Source organism: Spea bombifrons, chromosome 12 (assembly GCF_027358695.1).
Source record: "Spea bombifrons isolate aSpeBom1 chromosome 12, aSpeBom1.2.pri, whole genome shotgun sequence".
NCBI classification, from domain to species: domain Eukaryota; kingdom Metazoa; phylum Chordata; class Amphibia; order Anura; family Pelobatidae; genus Spea; species Spea bombifrons.
In genome coordinates, this window is record NC_071098.1 from 23,883,271 (window position 1) to 23,901,793 (window position 18,523).

The following is an 18,523-nucleotide window of genomic DNA, read 5'->3' on the forward strand; positions in this document are numbered from 1 at the left end:
TCCTCGATAGTTGCATCACTTCTTGCTGGGATGTCAAAAGAAAGTAAAATTACCTGAGAGTGCTTTCTCATAGTGTTTTCCCATCGTCACAAAGTTCCTTAAGCTTGGGTTGAATTGGTCTAATATGACCTGAAGGAGAAAAAAATAGTATGAAAATTAATTATGCCACATCATACATGTATATTTTCATACCACTCAACTTTCACCGTGGACAGTTTAGATCTTATACATCCAAATACCCAAATATGCTAAAAAAAGTTACCTCTTCACCTAAAATTCAAAACTCTCCCCTTTTTAAATGACTTTTCCTTCAAACATCAAAGAAGATCACATTGTATATCTGTATGGTTAATTACGTCTAGCTTTGGTCAGGTGTTCTGATTTATACATCCAATTTTACAAGTTCTAGGCTTCAGCATAGTACAATATTACATATCACACTGGCTATAGCATATGAAAAGTATCACCGGGTCAGACCACCTAAGTGGTCCCTGTTAGCAGGACAAGGTCTATCCCCAAATCCCAATGTCCCTCTCTGCAGGCCTTATTTTCCCTATGAGCTCAAAATATTTGTAAATCACGGTGTACTTTAAGTCACAGTATCGTCACTCCCTTCCCCAGGCAGGTCTCCTGGACAAATTTATTTTTGGTGTTTTTTATAATTAGGTTTTATGAACTTTATATCATTTTTTTAAATATAATTAGTTATTTGGGGTTATGTCCTCCTAAGAACTAACTTCTAACTCACAGGTTGATGAACCTGGTCGTTGCTTGCTTTCTTCACCTCGCATCAGCTTGACTTTGCTGTAGTAGAGTACAGGCCCGGACTGGCCATCTGGCTCCATACTCACCCACTCATAGAGTGCTGCTTCCGGCTGGATATGCCCGGCCGCGTGCGTCATTAACATAAAAATGTAACATGCAGCCGCATATATCCAGTCTGGCCCTGGTTGAGTATATGCAAGTCGAGTGTTATTTTATGTGAGTTGGTAGCAGTGAATATCCAAGTTGGGCTTTAGTTCGAAATTTATCAAATAGACATCCTCGCCCGTTAATAAATACAAATGGACCTACATTCTTTACAAAGATTGGGAGAGACAGACACATGGTATCAGAATGTACATTTTTTTGAGGGCTAAAATGTTCTAAAGGGAACTTTCCCATCTGTTCACAAAAGATAATTGTCTGGTGAATGTTAAGAGTCAAGCATGACAAAAAGGCTGTTTTCACTGAGAAAAATGCCTAAGCACCCTTCTGAAACGCTCTCCTTTAAAGTAACCTACTAAACTTTAGCGAGGTTTCGCCATGGTTTTCACAGAGCCGTAATTGCTTGGGTCATGGGTGAAACCTACTTCCAGAAGCTTCCATTTTTGCCTCAGGTTTTCACCCTAGACCATTATTTTACCAACAAAGAAGAAATAAATGGGGAGAGGACAAAAGAAATGTGATTACGCAATTTCCTGTTCGAAAAATGGGCCTTTCATGACAGAAAACAAAGCTAAATTATTCAACAGAAAACGTAAATTACGTATTATTTCAGTAAAGCACTTTTTAAAGTTATATAAAATAGGTCTTGAACTAACTACCATGAAATTAATGGAACAAGGGAGATTTACAAGGCATATCTAGAAACTGGTAGAAGACTCCAGCATAAAAAGTAGAGGCAAACACTAAAGTGCATAAATCACACCTCCCAACTGTCCAGTAGCCAGTGGGACATTCCCGATTATTGGGCACTATCCTGCTATCCCACCGAACTGCCCCAATGTCCTGCTTTTTCAGGCAGTGGGAGCTGTTCAATCAATTACGTAGTACATAAGGTTGAAAAAAGACCTAAGTCCATCAAGTTCAACCCTTCTACCTAACCTTCCTGGTCCAAGAGAAGGGAAAAAAAAACACCCTAATTAAGCTACTTCGAATTCTGCCACCAGGGGAAAAATTCCTTCTTGACTCCAAAATCAGATTTCTCCTTGGATCAAGAAGCTCTAAAATATTAACAATATTAATAGCCATTATAGCCATGCCTTTCTAAGAAAATATCCAGACCCCTTTTGAAGGTATCTAATGTATTTGATAACACCACCTCCCTATGCAGTGAATTCCATACCTTTATTGTCCTCACTGTAAAGAATCCCTTCCTTTGTCGTCTATGAAATCTCTTCCAGTCTCAGAGGGTGACCTTTTGTTCTTTGTACATTTCTGTTAATGAACAGGTCACTGAAGAGCTTGTTATGTTGGCCCTGCATATATTTATATAATGTTATCATATCTCCTCTAAGACGATGTTTGTCCAGTGTATATAATTTTTACTTTTTTAGTCTCTCTTCATAACTAGTATCTCCCAATCCCTTTATTAATTTTGTAGCCCTCCTTTGTACTTTTTCTAATTACATAATGTCCTTTTTAAGGACTGGTGCACAGAATTGTACCACACACTCAAGGTGAGGTCTTACCATTGACCTGTAATTGAGGCCTGTGTCGTTGCAGCATCTCCTACATGGCTACCTCTTCACACTCTGCAGCTCCGCAAGGTGGCTCTTCGGGTGGCCTTTAGTCCTGATCTACAGGTCAGAACTGGGGGGCAGTTTATGGCCCTTACAGTCTGAAGAGACATTTAGCCAGCTTGGCTTTGCTTCTACTTATCACCACCTGTAGATCTGGAGCTTGCCCCACATTGAACTTAAACCCACAGAGATCTCCCTTATAACCAGCCTATTCAGCAGCAGCACACCAGGGGACCTGATCGCCCAAGAGGGCAATCTGCCCCCCCGTCCCCGGGTTTTGCGGCAGGGGGATGGGACACCCTCTGGGACTGTCCCCTTGGCCTTGGCCTGAATACATCACTTACTGTTTCCCTTAAGGTAAACTTACCCCTTCACAAGTATGAGGACCAATCATCACAATCAGACATTCAATACTATTTACAGATTAACAACTTGTCCTCAACACAGGACATTTTACGTGTTAAGTTTTTAACATCCGTCTTTGCTCTCCCATGAAAAGCAATTACTATTGTTCATGTGCAGTGCCTTAAAATAGCATTTCCTTGGTAAATAGCCCTCGGAATTCTCAGTATGCATTCTGTCCAGAGCTGAGGCCACCGAACGCTTTGATCACCATTGTCTGAACGCATTGTTCTCCTTATGGTGGCTAAAGCGTAAAATCCCTTGAGTGGCAGCTAAACAAAGCAATGACTGTAGGTGAGGTTGAGAATAGTTCTCGCTTTCAATCCAAGTTCCTGGTTCTGATTTCACCTTGGCGTGTTCTCTTTGGTAATAATCCTTCAAACAAGGTGGACCCATCAAGACTTTTGTGATTTTTAAGTGTGTATTCAAACTGATAAGTGTGTAGACAAACTGTCATTAATACTTCTTGATTTTTTAAATCTTTTTTTTTTTAAATGTTTTCAATAGAATTTAGAGTTCTACTTTTTCTACATCAGATGAGGTGAGTTTGGGCAGAACCATCATATTATGTTGTGAGTTTACCGCCCTTTCTTCCTTTCCTTCTTCTAAAGCTTCCAGGGCCAACCAGCTTCCACCAAAGATGTCAACAGAATAATCAGAATGACTGTGTAGTAATACATATGACTCTGTTATTTTAATGCAATGCATAAACTCGAACCTCCCAAAAGTCCCAGTTTTTGCATTATATTCTCAATTTTGGACTATGGTCCCACTGTCCTGCATAGCTGATTGGGGAGAACCTCTGATTTGACCCAGGGAGCTGTAATGTCAATGGAGGTCTGTCCTGCAACATCTCCATTACAGCTCCCATGTGTCCACCTTGTTACGTTCTCACGAAAATCAAACATAAATGATGCAGTCGGGTGAAAAATCCGAGAAAAACAGCATTCTCAGTTTTTTTACTCCAGGAAAATAGTTTATTACCTGGTACTTCGCCATTACCAAGGACCAGATGTCATGGTTCCGTGGTTTCTGTATACTGCTTGTCCATTCTTTTCCATGATGTCGCTGCACTTTTTTGGTGTTATTGTGGTATTTAGCAACCAACATTTTGCATTTTATTAAAGGGATGAAAATATCCACATGTGACTTAACTATCTTTATCTATAATTATAATAAACTTACTCAGAAACTAATTGTTTCCAATTGTCCATCATTATACAGATTTTTGCGCATGTGTTTTACATACACCTTCCACTCCGTCGCATTATATAGGTCCACTTTTAAAGAAATTAGCATACTAATACCGTTGAATGAGCTGACGGTTTAACCCTTTAATAGCTCCTCGTGAGGATTCTCAGTACTGGCTAACCAAATGTGTTAACGGAAACCTCATGGAAGCATTGACTTGATATTCTTGATTGAGTCACCTGCATTCAAGCAGGGATACCACCATAACATACAAGTATCAAATACCCCAGTAACTGTGTTACCCTGAGAATCTGTCTCTTCACCCCGTGACCCTGAGATTGGGGCAAAAACCCTGAGACTCGGGGTCAAACCAGACGCACGCTGACACATCCGTCTGAATATTTCAAAAAATGGGCAATAACACACAAAAAAAATCCAAATAATAAAAATCAACTGGAATGTAAGTGCGCTTAGTTCCAGCCAATAACCTTGTAACATGAAACCAATGAATACATTTCAGTGTTCTTCAGGAAATGACTCTTACTTATTAATCGTAGTCATTTTGCCAAATCAATGAGTAAAACTCTCTTGTATGTGCGTCTTCCTGTATGTAACGGTACTTTCTTTTATCTGTAAACTCACATGACCTCACACGTTATATGTACTATCATATTAAACTAATCTCGCTCTTGTCAGCGTTCCATCTTGGGAACTAACATTTTTTATAACCCCTATGGTTTATTGTCGATTAATACAAACTAAAAAGAAAATCCTAGGTTCCCGACGTATAAAGCCATTTGTGTTGAGCCCCAATTTGGCGACTTCCTAAAGAATAGAGAATAGATACTGTGATAGAAATACTGCAGCTCTCCGTGGCAAACGAGAGGTTACCAAGGTTCTGGGTTGTTTTCTTGATCTGCTCGACAGCCCCAGGGTACTCAGACAGCTTCAGACTTGCAAGGGTGCTGATCCGACATAGTTTGGTCTTCTGCTTTTGTGTTTCAGAACAAGCTGGCGTTTTTCTGCAGCCCTGAACTAGAATTTCTTAAGTCAAGTTATATGCTGGGAGAAACTTGTTTAACCCTTATCGATGAGTAAGGAACAATTGCATAGAAACATCAAAATATAGAATTCCATGGCAGATAAGAACCTTTTGGCCCAATTTTTCCTTCCGTGGAGACTCAAACCTCAATCAGTCCTTGGTCTCGCCTTACATTCAAGATAGCTTTTATGTCTAACCCATGCATGTTTAAATACCTTTACTGTGTTAACCTCTACCACTTCTGCTGGGAAGCAGTTCAAGCCATCTTACTTAATAAAGTAGAACTTCCACCTAAAGTTTAATCTCAACTGAACTCATTTGAAGAAGGGGCCCTGAAAGCTTATGTGACTCTACTTTGTTGAACTAAACCTTCTTTTAGAAAAATGCTGTTATATCAATTTTCCTTACCGAACTAACCCGCAAGTTTAGTGAATATATCCCTTTTTAAGAAAACATACATCAAACAGCCATGCATCGATGCGCAAACTTTCATTATATACAATATACGTAAATTATAACTCCTTATCATAATGCCTGCAGTAGACAAATAAATGCCTCCATCTAAATCACCCAGGTGGACCCTCTAACTCATGAAATTCTATGGCGGAACAGACTTCATTAGATATACAGGACTTCATTAGCATTGCCATAAAGCATCAGCTCGGTGTGGTGTTTGAGCAGGAAGTATCACATGACTGACAACAATGGCGGCTTCCTGGTATTTATCAATCAGACTTCGCCTTTAAAGACATTTTTGTCTGCAATTCCATATTTTATCGTATACGGCTGGCCATTTCTCCGGCGTTTGTTGTAACTGCAGCTGCAGAAAAGCCGCTGGACAGCACAGTGGGAACGCAGTGACTCTGTTCCGCCTTCTTAAGCTAATCTCAAAGCCTGAGCCTTTCCTTGGCAAAGTAAACCCGACATGTCATGCTTCGACTTCTGCAATCATCTGCAGATTTCTCAAACAACTCATACATTAACCCCTTAATGACAAAGCCCGTACATAGACGACAAAGGAAGGGATTCTTTACAGTGAGGACAATAAAGGTATGGAATTCACTTCCAAGGGAGGTGGTGTTATCCAATACATTAGATATTTTCTTAGAAAGGCATGACATACAGGGATATAAATAGAATAACATTAATATTTTAGAGCCTCTTGATCCAAGGAGAAATCCGATTGCCCCTTGGAGTCAAGAAGGAATTTTTTCCCCCCTGATGGCAGAATTCGAAGTAGCTTAATTAGGGTTTTTTTGCCTTCTTTTGGATCAAGAATAGGAAGGTTAGGTAGAAGGGTTGAACTTGATGGACTTAGGTCTTTTTTTCAACCTTACAAACTATGTAAAAACTATGTAACTATGTAAAAAATAACATAGAGGCTTTACACAGCCAATCAGTGACAGGAAAGCCTTCCCTTTAAAAATCAATGGGAGTGCTTGCCGTGGATGCGCGCCTGGGTCTGAACATACCCCCCCCCCCCCGTTCACGGTGTTCTGCAGAACCCCCCTCCCCCAACATTTGAGCATTTAAAAGGACCATAATACACAAAAAGTGTATGTAAAATGCAAAAAGTCTCCCTTGTAACCGGCCCATTGTGCAATCTGCCCCCCCCGGTTATGTACCAGGGGGTCTGCCGCCCCCTAGAGCTGCGGCCCTCGGCCTGGATACGTCACTGGGCCTACGAGGCATTTATTCAGTGTGCCAGATGGCCAGTCCAGGCTTAAAAGGAAAAATTAAAGTAGTCACATACCCATTGTACAGCGCTACAGAATATGATGGCGCTATATAAAACAATAAATACGAATAATAAACTACATTAGGAAAATTGGCTATACGGGTTGGTTTCATCCATTTTTAGGGCAGTATCGTGCCAATACAGACAGTTTCTATTATACATTTCCTCCACGTATAAATCATTTATGGTAGATTTTCTTAAGCTCATAATGAATTTAAAAAAAACTATTTTTCAGTTCTCTGACATATTCTCTTGAAAGACTCCAAGAATAAACGATAGTAAACAAATAAATAAATAAGTCAGTAAGAACCATATGGACTCTGCTCAATATTTTTGAAGTCTGGCAACAAAAAAAAAAAGACTTATTGTCCCCCGACAGCACAAAAACCCCAGGCTGTGATTTACATTTATCTGTTTAACTGAAACCTTCAATAGGGAGCGACTGACAGATAATATACGACACAATAAAAAAAAACCCATACGGCAAGAATATTTCCCCTAATTACAACAAACCGGCTTCATTTAATGATTAATATATCATAATCACATTAATATTAAATGGATTACATTTCTTTTATATCATACATTAATAAATATATATATATATATATATATATATTTATATATTTATATTATGGTATATATTATATATATTATTATGTATATATATATATATATAAACATTATGTTTTATGTATGATGTAAAGAATGCATTTTTCAATCCAATAACATTCTTATAACATAGAATGTGTCATTAGATAAGAACCATCTAGCTTAGCCTTATGTCTATCCCATACATGCTCAAACTCCTTCGCTGGAAGGCTATTCCATGCGCCCACTACCCTTTCAATACAGTATTACAGCTTAAGACTATGTCCTCTTGTTGTGGTAGTATTTCTCCTTTTAAATGAACTCTAATCCTTTATCGTGTTGATTCTCTTTAAGTATTTAAATGTTTCTATCATACCCCCCGTCTGTCACGTCTTTCTTCCAGGCTATATAGGTTAAGATCCTTTAACCTGTCCTGGTAGCTGAGTAGCCCTTCTCTGAACGCTTATATTTTATACATTTATCCTTAAAGTCTAATGGATCTAATGGATTTTTGGAACACATCTTATGACCCATCTGTTGCATTTACACTCATTTTAGTGATTTTTTTTCTCTTTAAAATAACGAAATTTTTTTCTTTTTTCACAAATAGGACATTCTTCTATATTAGCCGCGGACTATTCCCCCGGGAAGCCGCCAGGACATCAGTAACATATAGCTGGTGGAAAGATCCACTTTCAGTACAGAATCCATCTGAATGATGCACTTGTGCTCCTGCTTAGAATGAGGTGAGAAGCCTGAAAATGTATCCTCTATAAACATTGCATGGCGTTTCAGTTAATTTTAACCAGATCTATCCACATCTGTTTATTTTTCTAGATAACCTTTTTTGGGGGGGCATTTATTTAATGAAAGCCATAAAATTATAATCTAAAGCGGGATACAGAATTAAAACAAAAAACTTCAAGAAAATTCAATGTATTTTTGTATTTATTATTTTGTCAGCGGCTAAAGGCAACGATTGTCTGTTCTGTAGGAACAATTCTTTAGCTGTGAGTAAGATCCAGAGGTATGACACTTAGGTCTCTTGTATCGCCAGCGGTTAATCATTTTCAATGAGTGATGGGGAATTTAAAGACCATACAACAGCAGGATACGCTTGTCGGACTTAACCCCTTACTGTCCAAACCACCAATCGCCTTAAAATGTTACATCTGCTAGAGCTGGAAGTGTTAATGAGATCACAGTTGTCTGCACAATGCCCCCCATTAGTAAATGATAATGGGTCTTATCAGTCATTCTATTCAATCTGTCTCAGTGCTAGGAAGAGGCAGCTCCATCGCTGTACACATAACCGGCCAGTCTGGACCCCTAAACAATACGGCCCACCCATATGAGGCTGCCCTATGCTGTAAACCCTTTTGACATTTGTGTCTTTGTATCAAAGGGTGAGATCTGCCTAAATACAATACAAAAACAGGCAATATGTTTCAGTTTTTCTATCTTTCCATAATAAATATAAAAAAAAGAATTATAATAATAAAACATAAATCTGCAAATATTGTTCTAATACATAGAAAGGGTGGTAGTTAAGTGGGCCAGTCTCCCAGGTGAAGTGGTAGAATATATGCACATGCATATGGCTATCCTGAATCTAAGACAAGACCGATGACTGATTAGGATATCAAAGATTGTAACTGAGCTACATGCAAACTTGCATAGATAATTAAGGACGGAACGCTCAGCTTTAGGTTATGGAGCAAAAGAAAGGACCCTAAATCAATGTAAAACTGCAGAGAAAAGGGGGATCCCCACCCGTCAGCGTCCATACATTCAGAACGTCATTTAATATATATATCCTAATGTATCGGTTCGTCTTAGTCTGTCAGTTCTTTGTACCGTAAGAAGCGCTGCGTAAATTGTTGCCACTACATAAAATAATAACAATAATATAATAATAATAATAATAATAGTAGTAAGATATGATACTCACTCTGTAAACGTTCTCCGTTAGTCTGTTCACCTCATCGGACCTGGACATGTTGCTTGGCTTGGAGTTGTTCACATGGAACCTTGATGGAAGGCACAGAGAATCCAGTTTTTTGGGGGGGTTGCGCGTCCCAGGAGATGAGACAGAAGGTGTCTCTCTGATGATGACCACTGCCCAGGCTAAGGGGTGGGAGACTGGCCGAGGGAGGGAGAGGGGCCTGCAGAGGAAGCAGGATGGGAGGGAGACAACACAGGCTCAGACAAAAACTTCTGCACTTTACAATGAAAACTTCCAGCCAATAGGGTCTGGGATCCGCTGTCACCCAGCTCCAGCTCTGCATAAGAGGGAGGGTTTTTTGTTGGGGCTTTAACAGAAAGGGGAGGATTTCCACTCAAAAAGACATCTGTGGAACACTAAAGAGGGGCTTTTAACCTAGAAGACTTTTCCCTTCACCCTTCCTCTTTCATCTTCTCCTGACACACAAGCTTCCCCTGTTAGGGAAAAGGAGACAGGACACTGTAAACAGTTTAATCCTCTAACGAGGTCCTTAACCAGCACATTCCCGGTCTGATCGGGAAAAACGAAGCCGCGTTTGGGTAGAAATCTTTCGTTCTTAATGCCCTTTAATACTAGTCTTTAGTCTGTTCCTTTCGCTGTTCATCGCTGGCTTTATCAATACGCATCGACGTACCTGGGAACTTTAGTCAACTTGCGCTATTAACCCTTTAATAACCCAGCGTGAAGATTCCATATAGTGACTCGCCAGATGTGCTACCCAAATGACTAATACCGTCCTTGTGAAAACCTGGACTTGTCATTATTTAAAGATACGCTTAATTCACCTGCATTCAAGCAGGGATATCAAGCATAACATACTGGCAGTAAAAGCACCAATGGGCAGTCTTATATATAATCACAGCCATGTAAAACTGTTTTAACAGAAAACTATACATATAAAGATTTTATCATCACAAACAGCTATAAGTTATAGAACACTCCTACCTTTTATTTGGTTAATAGTGTACTCATTTACAATCTCATTATATTGTGCAGATATACATTTTTTTTTTCTGGCACTTTATCAAGGATTATAATTCCAATGTATATAATTACGAAAAGTGATCTTCCTGCCAAGACAGAGAACACACAGTCATATATTCATTCCCTTTAAAGGCACTGCTTCCCAATAACACGCTAAGCAGATAACCCTTAGCGGATCCACCATTTTATTATTTTCCACCAGAACAACATACAGATTTTTAAGAAGCCCTATATTTCTACTTCTATGGCAATAATCTATCAGTGCCTGCTGATGTGTCTATTTCATTCTGAATTAAAGATTTTTTTTTGTTTCTGGAAAGGGTTAACATCCAGTTAGCCAGCATTGTCTAGCAAGCAAGGACCTCCATGCCTTCTATCTCTGTTTAACATTAATTGATATGTGTGTCACGGGAACCAGGGGGTCTTAGCGGTACCTCCCTGACCGTCATTGCTTCCTTCCTCACACTCTGGCCTGCTACACGATGGTCGGCCACTCGGGTTCTTGGGCCAAAGGAATACTCTGGGTAAACAAACTCCAAACGAACCACCAGCGTAACGACACCACATGAGCTTTGGGACATGAAAACCAAAAGCCACTATGGGTAAAAGGACAAATCAGTTCTGTTATCACTTTCTTTGACCAAAAGGACTTCGAAGGTGACAGGTGTATGTCCTCCTTAAACTGGCCAATTAATTCAAACCTGGACAGGCGTGACGTGGGAAATTGGTTTGGGAAGTCGCCATTGTCTTGAATAGGTGGCCTGTAGCTTATCACATAGACACCAGGCGCTCATGGGAACAATACAGAGTGTGCGGCACAGAAGGGACGTGAGGATGGTTCCGGAGACACCAGGGGCTGATGGGAACAAGGGATAGGTCACTGGGTATGGAATATGAAAAATATGAATATACAGCAAATTATACATATAAACATGTCAATTACCAAAACGACTACATATCAACAGGACCATGATCCATTACCATACATATATATAATAAACATTATGCAGTAATCTCAACACAAAAATCTTTGCTCTGTAAATTAATACTATATAGATTTATTAATGATCAGTCACATGGAGAAATACCGGTATATTCATAGATTACACTCAAAACGTAAAGGGACAATCTAGTGCCTCATACAGACCCACCAATGAAAAATACATATTAAAGAGCTTTATCTCCTCCTGGAGATAAAGGAGATGCTGAACCTCCAAAGCTAAAGCATGAAATAATTCAACATTGCTTTTAGATAATACAAAAAATCATGGGAGTGTTTCTTTAAAAAACCTAAAATGACCACAAATATAGCCAACAATACTGTAGAGTGATGCAGTATACACATGCACAGCCAGCTAGTAACATAGAAAGCCGTTCATCTTTCATTGAATGATAAATTGTTTTTGTCCACCAGGGGGCGCCATGATGTTTGTAATGCTGTTAATGACTTTTGGAATTATTACTAGGAGTGTGTAATATCTCTGGCTTTTTAAATTATTCTGTTACCTAATTAAGTGGCAAAATCAGACACGCACAGAGATGTGTTTCAGAAAAGAAGCCAAAAACCTCAACAGGTTTAGACATGGGAAGGACTCACTTTTACATGGGGCCATGTCTTGCTACTTGCTACTCTCGTTGATATGCAAGCACACTGTGGATATCCACAGAAATGCTTCATGTCAGGAACAATGGCAAGATCAAAGTTATATGTCGAAAGCTGGATGAACATTAGATACTCCCGAGCCTGAAACATTGTAAGAGTTGACATACATTCTTGCATACCATGAAACATCATAGCCAGGTTTGCTATAGCAGCATTGGGTGAGGAACGTTGAGCAATCTTCATGATTTAAGGGGAAAAAAATCTTATCTATCCTTTGGACATTCCTAAAGAGGACCAATGTGATGATGTACTAACTTAAGGTACTGTTCAACGTATTTTGCTGATTTTAACACTTTTGCAACTAAATGCTGCATTAGAAACATAATTTGTAATGCTGGTGAATGCATAAATCTGTCCAGCACACAGTACTTTAATCCTGTAAAAATGTTGTTTCATTGCAGATTTTTGCCGGGAACACAATTATCACGTGACACAAAATCAGGTACTGATAGGTTGTTTAAAAAAAAGCTGCACTATCCTTTCGGAAGCCTACGCTTTAGCCACACTCCTAGTCCTTATGTTAGAAATGGTGGTATTGTAGGCATCCTTTTCTCCTCTAACTACTCCTTTTAGAATACACCAGTTCTTCCATCCCTGTCATTCAGTTCATTCAATGAATTTTCTCTATCATCCACCTGGTCCTACTTCGCAGTTCTTTGACCATTTTTCTGCCCAGCTCCCCTTCTTTCTGTCTTCTGACATCCCATTTCATATTCTATGTGATTATCACATTCCTCCTGACACATCTAACACTTCCGCTAGCTCCAAACTCCTCTCCCCAACCTCTTAGTCTTTCCCAAGGGACTAATTCTGCCACGCACACTGGACACTCACTCAAACTGGTTTTCTCCAGATCATGTTCCTTCTCAGATTTCTTAATTTCTGTCTTCCTTCCTTGTGATCACCACTTTCTAACCTTTTCTTCTACACTCCCCCCACCAGTATGTCATCCCAAGGTCCACCTCATATCTACCGTATAGAACACCGCCAGATAATACCCGTTACCAACTCTCAGCCTCATTGAAACATGTCATACCTTGTATCCTAACCCTTTCATGTCCAGACTCAGCAGCTTCTTTTACAACACCTTTCCTCATCTTGACAGTATTGCCCTACACTACTCCCAACAATTTAGGCATCTACCATTGCACGCAAAAAAGGCCGTTCCTCCAGATCTGCTCGCTGCAGAACACAACTTTGGGAATTCCAAATCTACTAAAGACTTTATTCGCAACAAATTAATGCAGTGTTACTACTCTGCCCTCACTCTAAACAACTCTACTTCTCCACCTTCATATCGGCCCTTTCTTAAAAGCCACAATGCCTTTTCTTCACCTATGGTCCTCTCTCAATGGCCAAAATTTGGCCACCTATTTCAAGAAAAGATTAATACCTTCAGACTGGACTTGTCTGCAACATTCATCTATGCCACTCACTACCTCTTCCCCTACCTACCCCAGACTAAATGCTTTTTCCCCAACAAATGAAGAAGACTTTTATTCGCCTTTCTTACTAATACTCGTGGAAACACAATGATATCCTTCAAAAGGGTCAAGTTATTTTAAGGGGCCTGTGGCTGCCACTTCTTATTCTGTCATGTAGGCATGAAGGAGCTTCGAAAAAAATAGAATGTTGTCTACATTAAAAAGATTGTCAGCTCTTTAGGGAAGCCTTGATGAACCAGCAACCCTGGAATGTTAATGTGCGTGTCTTTTAGGTTGTGCGCTCCTCTGTTTTGTTATATTTTTTTGACCAAACCTGAGGGTTGAGCAGCTCCTCCTGCCACACAGGAGTCTCATTAATGGTGTCCAGAGAAGGCTTTGAGTTGCATGAGAGTCTCAGTGTGTTAAGGTGCAGTCCTGTCCCACTGATTCACCTGCTTGGTAAGCAATATAGCCGTGTAAAATTAGGTAGGAGTCGCCAAAGTTGGGGCACTGTGACGAAGTGTCGGGCTAAGCAATATTTGGCCATATAATGTATGGGATCCCGAATATTTATGCCTCAGATGTTTTTTGAATGCTATTCACTGGTTATGTGCTTAATTCTTGAAAGAATCAGAAAGACTGGTCTTCATAGGGATTATAATCTGAAATAAAGGGTCCGCTAACATAATTGTGCAGCATTTGGTCTTACATACATCTCATAAGACATTCAAAAGTAATGTGGTTTTCTCTGTCCTCGTAGAACCTAATGTTTTTTAAGCAAAAACAGAAATCTTTCTCTCGCACGCCCGTTAACTCAGCGCTGGTTCTGCTGTCAACTGTTAAAAATGATGGCACCTAACATGCACAAAGGGACACAGACCACCAAGGAAACAGAAGTATATAGCATCTCTGATCATCTCTGCGGAGTGAGTGGAAAAGAAAGCTTTGTAGGGGGAAGGAAAGAATCGGGGGGGGGGATGGATAGTGAAAGAAGAGATGCACATTTAGAACATTATAAAATGGTGATGGAAGGACATAAAAACAAATGGATGAATGGACATATGACGAATAGGGCAGCACAGAAAGGGTTAACATTGCAGGGGTGGAGAATGGACATGAATGAATGAATGAATGAAGCAGACAGACAGAAGATGGTGAGGGGGGAATTCCATCACAATAGGACAGCCCCCGAAATGTATTTCACAATGGAGTCTTTCATTCAGATAAAACCAATATAGATACTGTTAAGCGTTATGTATGTAGTCCTATGTATGTCTGTGCAAATTCTTACATACAACATGCAGAGACGCTGATATCAAATTTGATGGCTCATTTGGACCCGGTAAAGCATGAGCATAAAATACAGAGTGTAACACGCAAACCCTTAACAGTATTCTAGAGCCTCATCAGCAAATAGAATTTCTTGCATGCATTTATTTCAGGTTGCGAGACTCCATTTACATGTGTGTGAGGTTTTATATGAAAGGAAAAAGACTTGTCTTACCTCTGGATGGGGTATCTGTCCACATATCTGCAGGCCTTCCCAGGAGCAGATACAATATACTATGTGGCAGCTAAGCACAGCACTGCAGTGTGATCATCTGCTCTGGAGTATATTCATTCACACTTCTATTATATGTGTGTGTGTTTTTACAGAGCTACCCGGTTCCAAAGCTTTTGTGTATTTAAAAAGAAAAATGCTATTAAAAAAAAAAAACAAAAAAAAAAATATATAAAGTCAATCCTTACTCTACATAATAATGCAATGTGGCAGATATGTTCCGATGAAGCATTAATTCCAGTCTGGTGATAGCGCTTGTAAAGAAGAAAGAGTCGGGAGGAGACAAGTAGGGGATGTTGATGAGGAAACTCCAGCCGCTAAAGAAGTAGTCTGGTTTTCTGTCGATTTCTTAAAAAAAATGTAGATGGTTAATGCTTTTATCCATATAATTTATAAGAAGTGAAACAGCTTTTTATTTTATTTTAGAAACTTTGAACTTTTACATTATTTGGTTAAGATGGGGGTGCAATGCCTCCTTCTTTAATGAATGCCAGAAATGAGAGCTGCGTTCCTCCACATAAAACATTTCCTAGAGAGTAAGCGTGGCCTAGCGTGTCAGTATGAAAGTAATATTAGCCATTTGCTGGATGCACTCCGTCCAGCATTCTGATTTTTGGAAACCCCATTCGTCTGTCCAAGTTGCTATGGAAGCAAGAAATAAACACGTAGAAGAAGTTGAATTAAAATGGCGAGAGTCTCCCCCTCTAAGTGTAGTTAAAATGGCGGCCGCGGCAACAAACGAATAAACGAATGGACAAAGATTTTTGTATTGTCCACATTTTGTTTACTTTGTCTTTTGTCCAATGTTCCTTTTTTTATATGGACAAATGGACAAAACGGCAAAATTCGCAATGAAAATGAGTCTACAAGTCTGCAAAATACAGCTTATCCAAATTATCTGGACTGTCATGCAAAAATGGAACTGTTGGGAAGTATGGTGCCTAAAATTGGATTACATATTCCGAATGAGGCCTAAAAAATACTTTGTTTATTAGCATAGTCTCATTCTCCAATGCATTGATACCCTTTTGAATTCATGGTACAAATTTATTTGCCTTAACAGCTGCCAGATGGGGTCAACTAGTGCCCCCAAAACAAAAAGTGCCAATTATCCAACCTGACCCCATTAACTCGTAATTAGCATGTGCTTTATTACCCAGATGCATTACTATATGAGTATTAAATCTCATCTGCAGCATACACATATGTGTACTTATAACCCCTCATCATTTACAAACAGAAAATTATTTTCAATACCGAGTTATACCGTATGTTATGGAGTACTGTGTGAATCACAAGTTTGCAAAGTCTGCTGTACTTGGTTGCACTCCGCTATTAGTGAATTAACCCCTTTGTCTTTTTCTGAAGAAGGATAGCCAGGGAGTCTTCTTCTTCCAGAACCTGATGTCTCAAAACTCCAATTGGTGTATGCACCCCGTGTTGACAATCTGGCAACAGTCTCCCAAATATGCCATGTACCATGAGATAACCAGGACACTTGGAAGGTACGCCATATATAAACACCACAAACATTGATAATACTGGGCTACAAGTTATCTCCACAGCTGTAAATTGTCCCCTGCTTCATCACGCCTGGAATGCACCCTTCCGCAGGGACTGTGGTCTGCTTATAGGTCTTGGTCAGATCTTTTTCCTCAAGAGCTTCAGAGCTGGGAAGTGACCCTGAGATTACTGATGACCTGTGTCCTGATTAGACTGTCTTTGGATCTGTACGGTTTAGTTGGTTGAGTGAAATGAAAGTGTGTGCGGCAGATTTTCACCGAATGTTCATCAGAAGCTTCTGCTTCTGCATTTCTTGGTGACATCTCAGTTGCTCAAATTCCGGTGATTAAATCCAAAATATGCACAGTTTATGTATGGATGTAGGTACCGTATATTTTTCCATCTATCTGCCTGTCAATATATAGATGGATGTATTGGATTTCGTTGTGGTTCTGTGTGATTTCGCTCATTTGATACTTGTTCATATCTTCGGCGCTATCCTGCCGCCGCCTAGTGGATTCATTTCAAAAATGCATTTATCTGTTGAAGGCTTGTTTGCACATAAGGAGAACATGTTTCCTCAGCTTTATTACTATTGTCTCATTGAGAACATATGAATGTATAACTCATAGACAATGTGTGTAAGCTTTAAAGGTTGACAGGTCACGTACACAGGCAGCATCAATAATAATTATAAGTATCAATCAAATAAGCATAAACCAGACAGAAGCGCTCTATTCATTTTCTAATAACAATTTGAATATGAAACAGTCATGGTTCACCCGTTGTCCTGCATGATTCTGATTAATAATGAATAGAACTTTACAATGGAATATTAGTAAACAAATATATTTAACATTTACAGAGAGGGGAGACGAAGATATGAAGAGAGATATTTCAAAATAAAAAAGGGTTTAGTGGTTTAGTTTGTAATTGCGAGGGGTTTATACAATGAGAGGGCATAGGGGTACAGGCGATGATATCTCGAAAGCGAAAACAGAGGGTGGAGACGATGAGGGTGCATTGAGCATTGAGGGCGACATCATGAACTCAGCCAATCATAGTGGACCGCACAGACCATATCTTATCTTAGGGGTGCAAGAGAGATGTTGTGGGAGATGTATTCCATCTGCCTAATATATTCCACCAGCTATAATACTTCAGAAAGCATAGGAGTACCACCTATACCACACTATGTTCGCAATTTACATGTAATTGTCACACCTTGTTGACTTGTTCACAGGAAAAGTAAGGATCTGAGCAACAAATTGTGATGGCTAGATGACTGGGTCAGAGCATCCAAAAACTGCAGCTCTTGTGGGGTGTTCCCGTTCTGCAGTAGTCAGTGCCTGGTCAAAAGTGGTCCAAGGAAGGAAAAGCGGTGAACCTGCAACAGGGTCATGGGCGGCCAAGGCTCATTGAATCACGTGGAGGAGGGTGAAGGATGGATGGCTCGCGTGGTCAAATCCAACGAGCTACTGGAGCAAAAGTTAATGCTGGTTCTGATAGAAAGGTATCAGAACACACAGTGCATAGCAGTTTGTTGCAAATGGGGCTGTGTAGCTGCAGACCAGTCAAGGTGCCCATACTGACCCCTGTCCACTGTTGAAAGTGTCTACAACGGGCATGTGAGCATAACAACTGGACCATGGAGCAATTAAAAAAGGTTTTTCAATTGTGTAGCAGATCTAGATATGGACAAATTGACTACTGAATATAAAAAAAAAAGACCGGATGGGATTAGAGAAGGTAAAATCTTTCAACGATTTTTTAGGGAGAAATAGATTATACGACCTATGGCGATCATTACATCCAGAAGATCAAGATTATACCTACTACTCAAGTTGCCATAAATCATTTTCAAGAATAGACATGGTTTTAGTTAATGCGCCATTGATAAGAGAATGCAAGAGAA

At 39.7% G+C, this 18,523-nt stretch overlaps 1 protein-coding gene across 1 annotated transcript in view; it reads right to left on the reverse strand.

Annotated features, from left to right (window-relative positions):
• Positions 1-9,628, reverse strand: part of LOC128470051 (brain-specific angiogenesis inhibitor 1-associated protein 2-like) — a 40,136-nt gene extending 30,508 nt beyond the window's left edge. Inside the window, exons 1-2 of the mRNA XM_053451876.1 lie at positions 9,420-9,628; positions 54-129 (exon numbers count right to left, since the gene is read on the reverse strand). Coding sequence (XP_053307851.1) covers positions 54-129; positions 9,420-9,467 — 124 coding nt within the window. The 5' untranslated portion in view covers positions 9,468-9,628. The remainder of the gene's footprint in view (positions 1-53; positions 130-9,419) is intronic.
• Between the last annotated feature and the right edge of the window lie 8,895 nt (positions 9,629-18,523).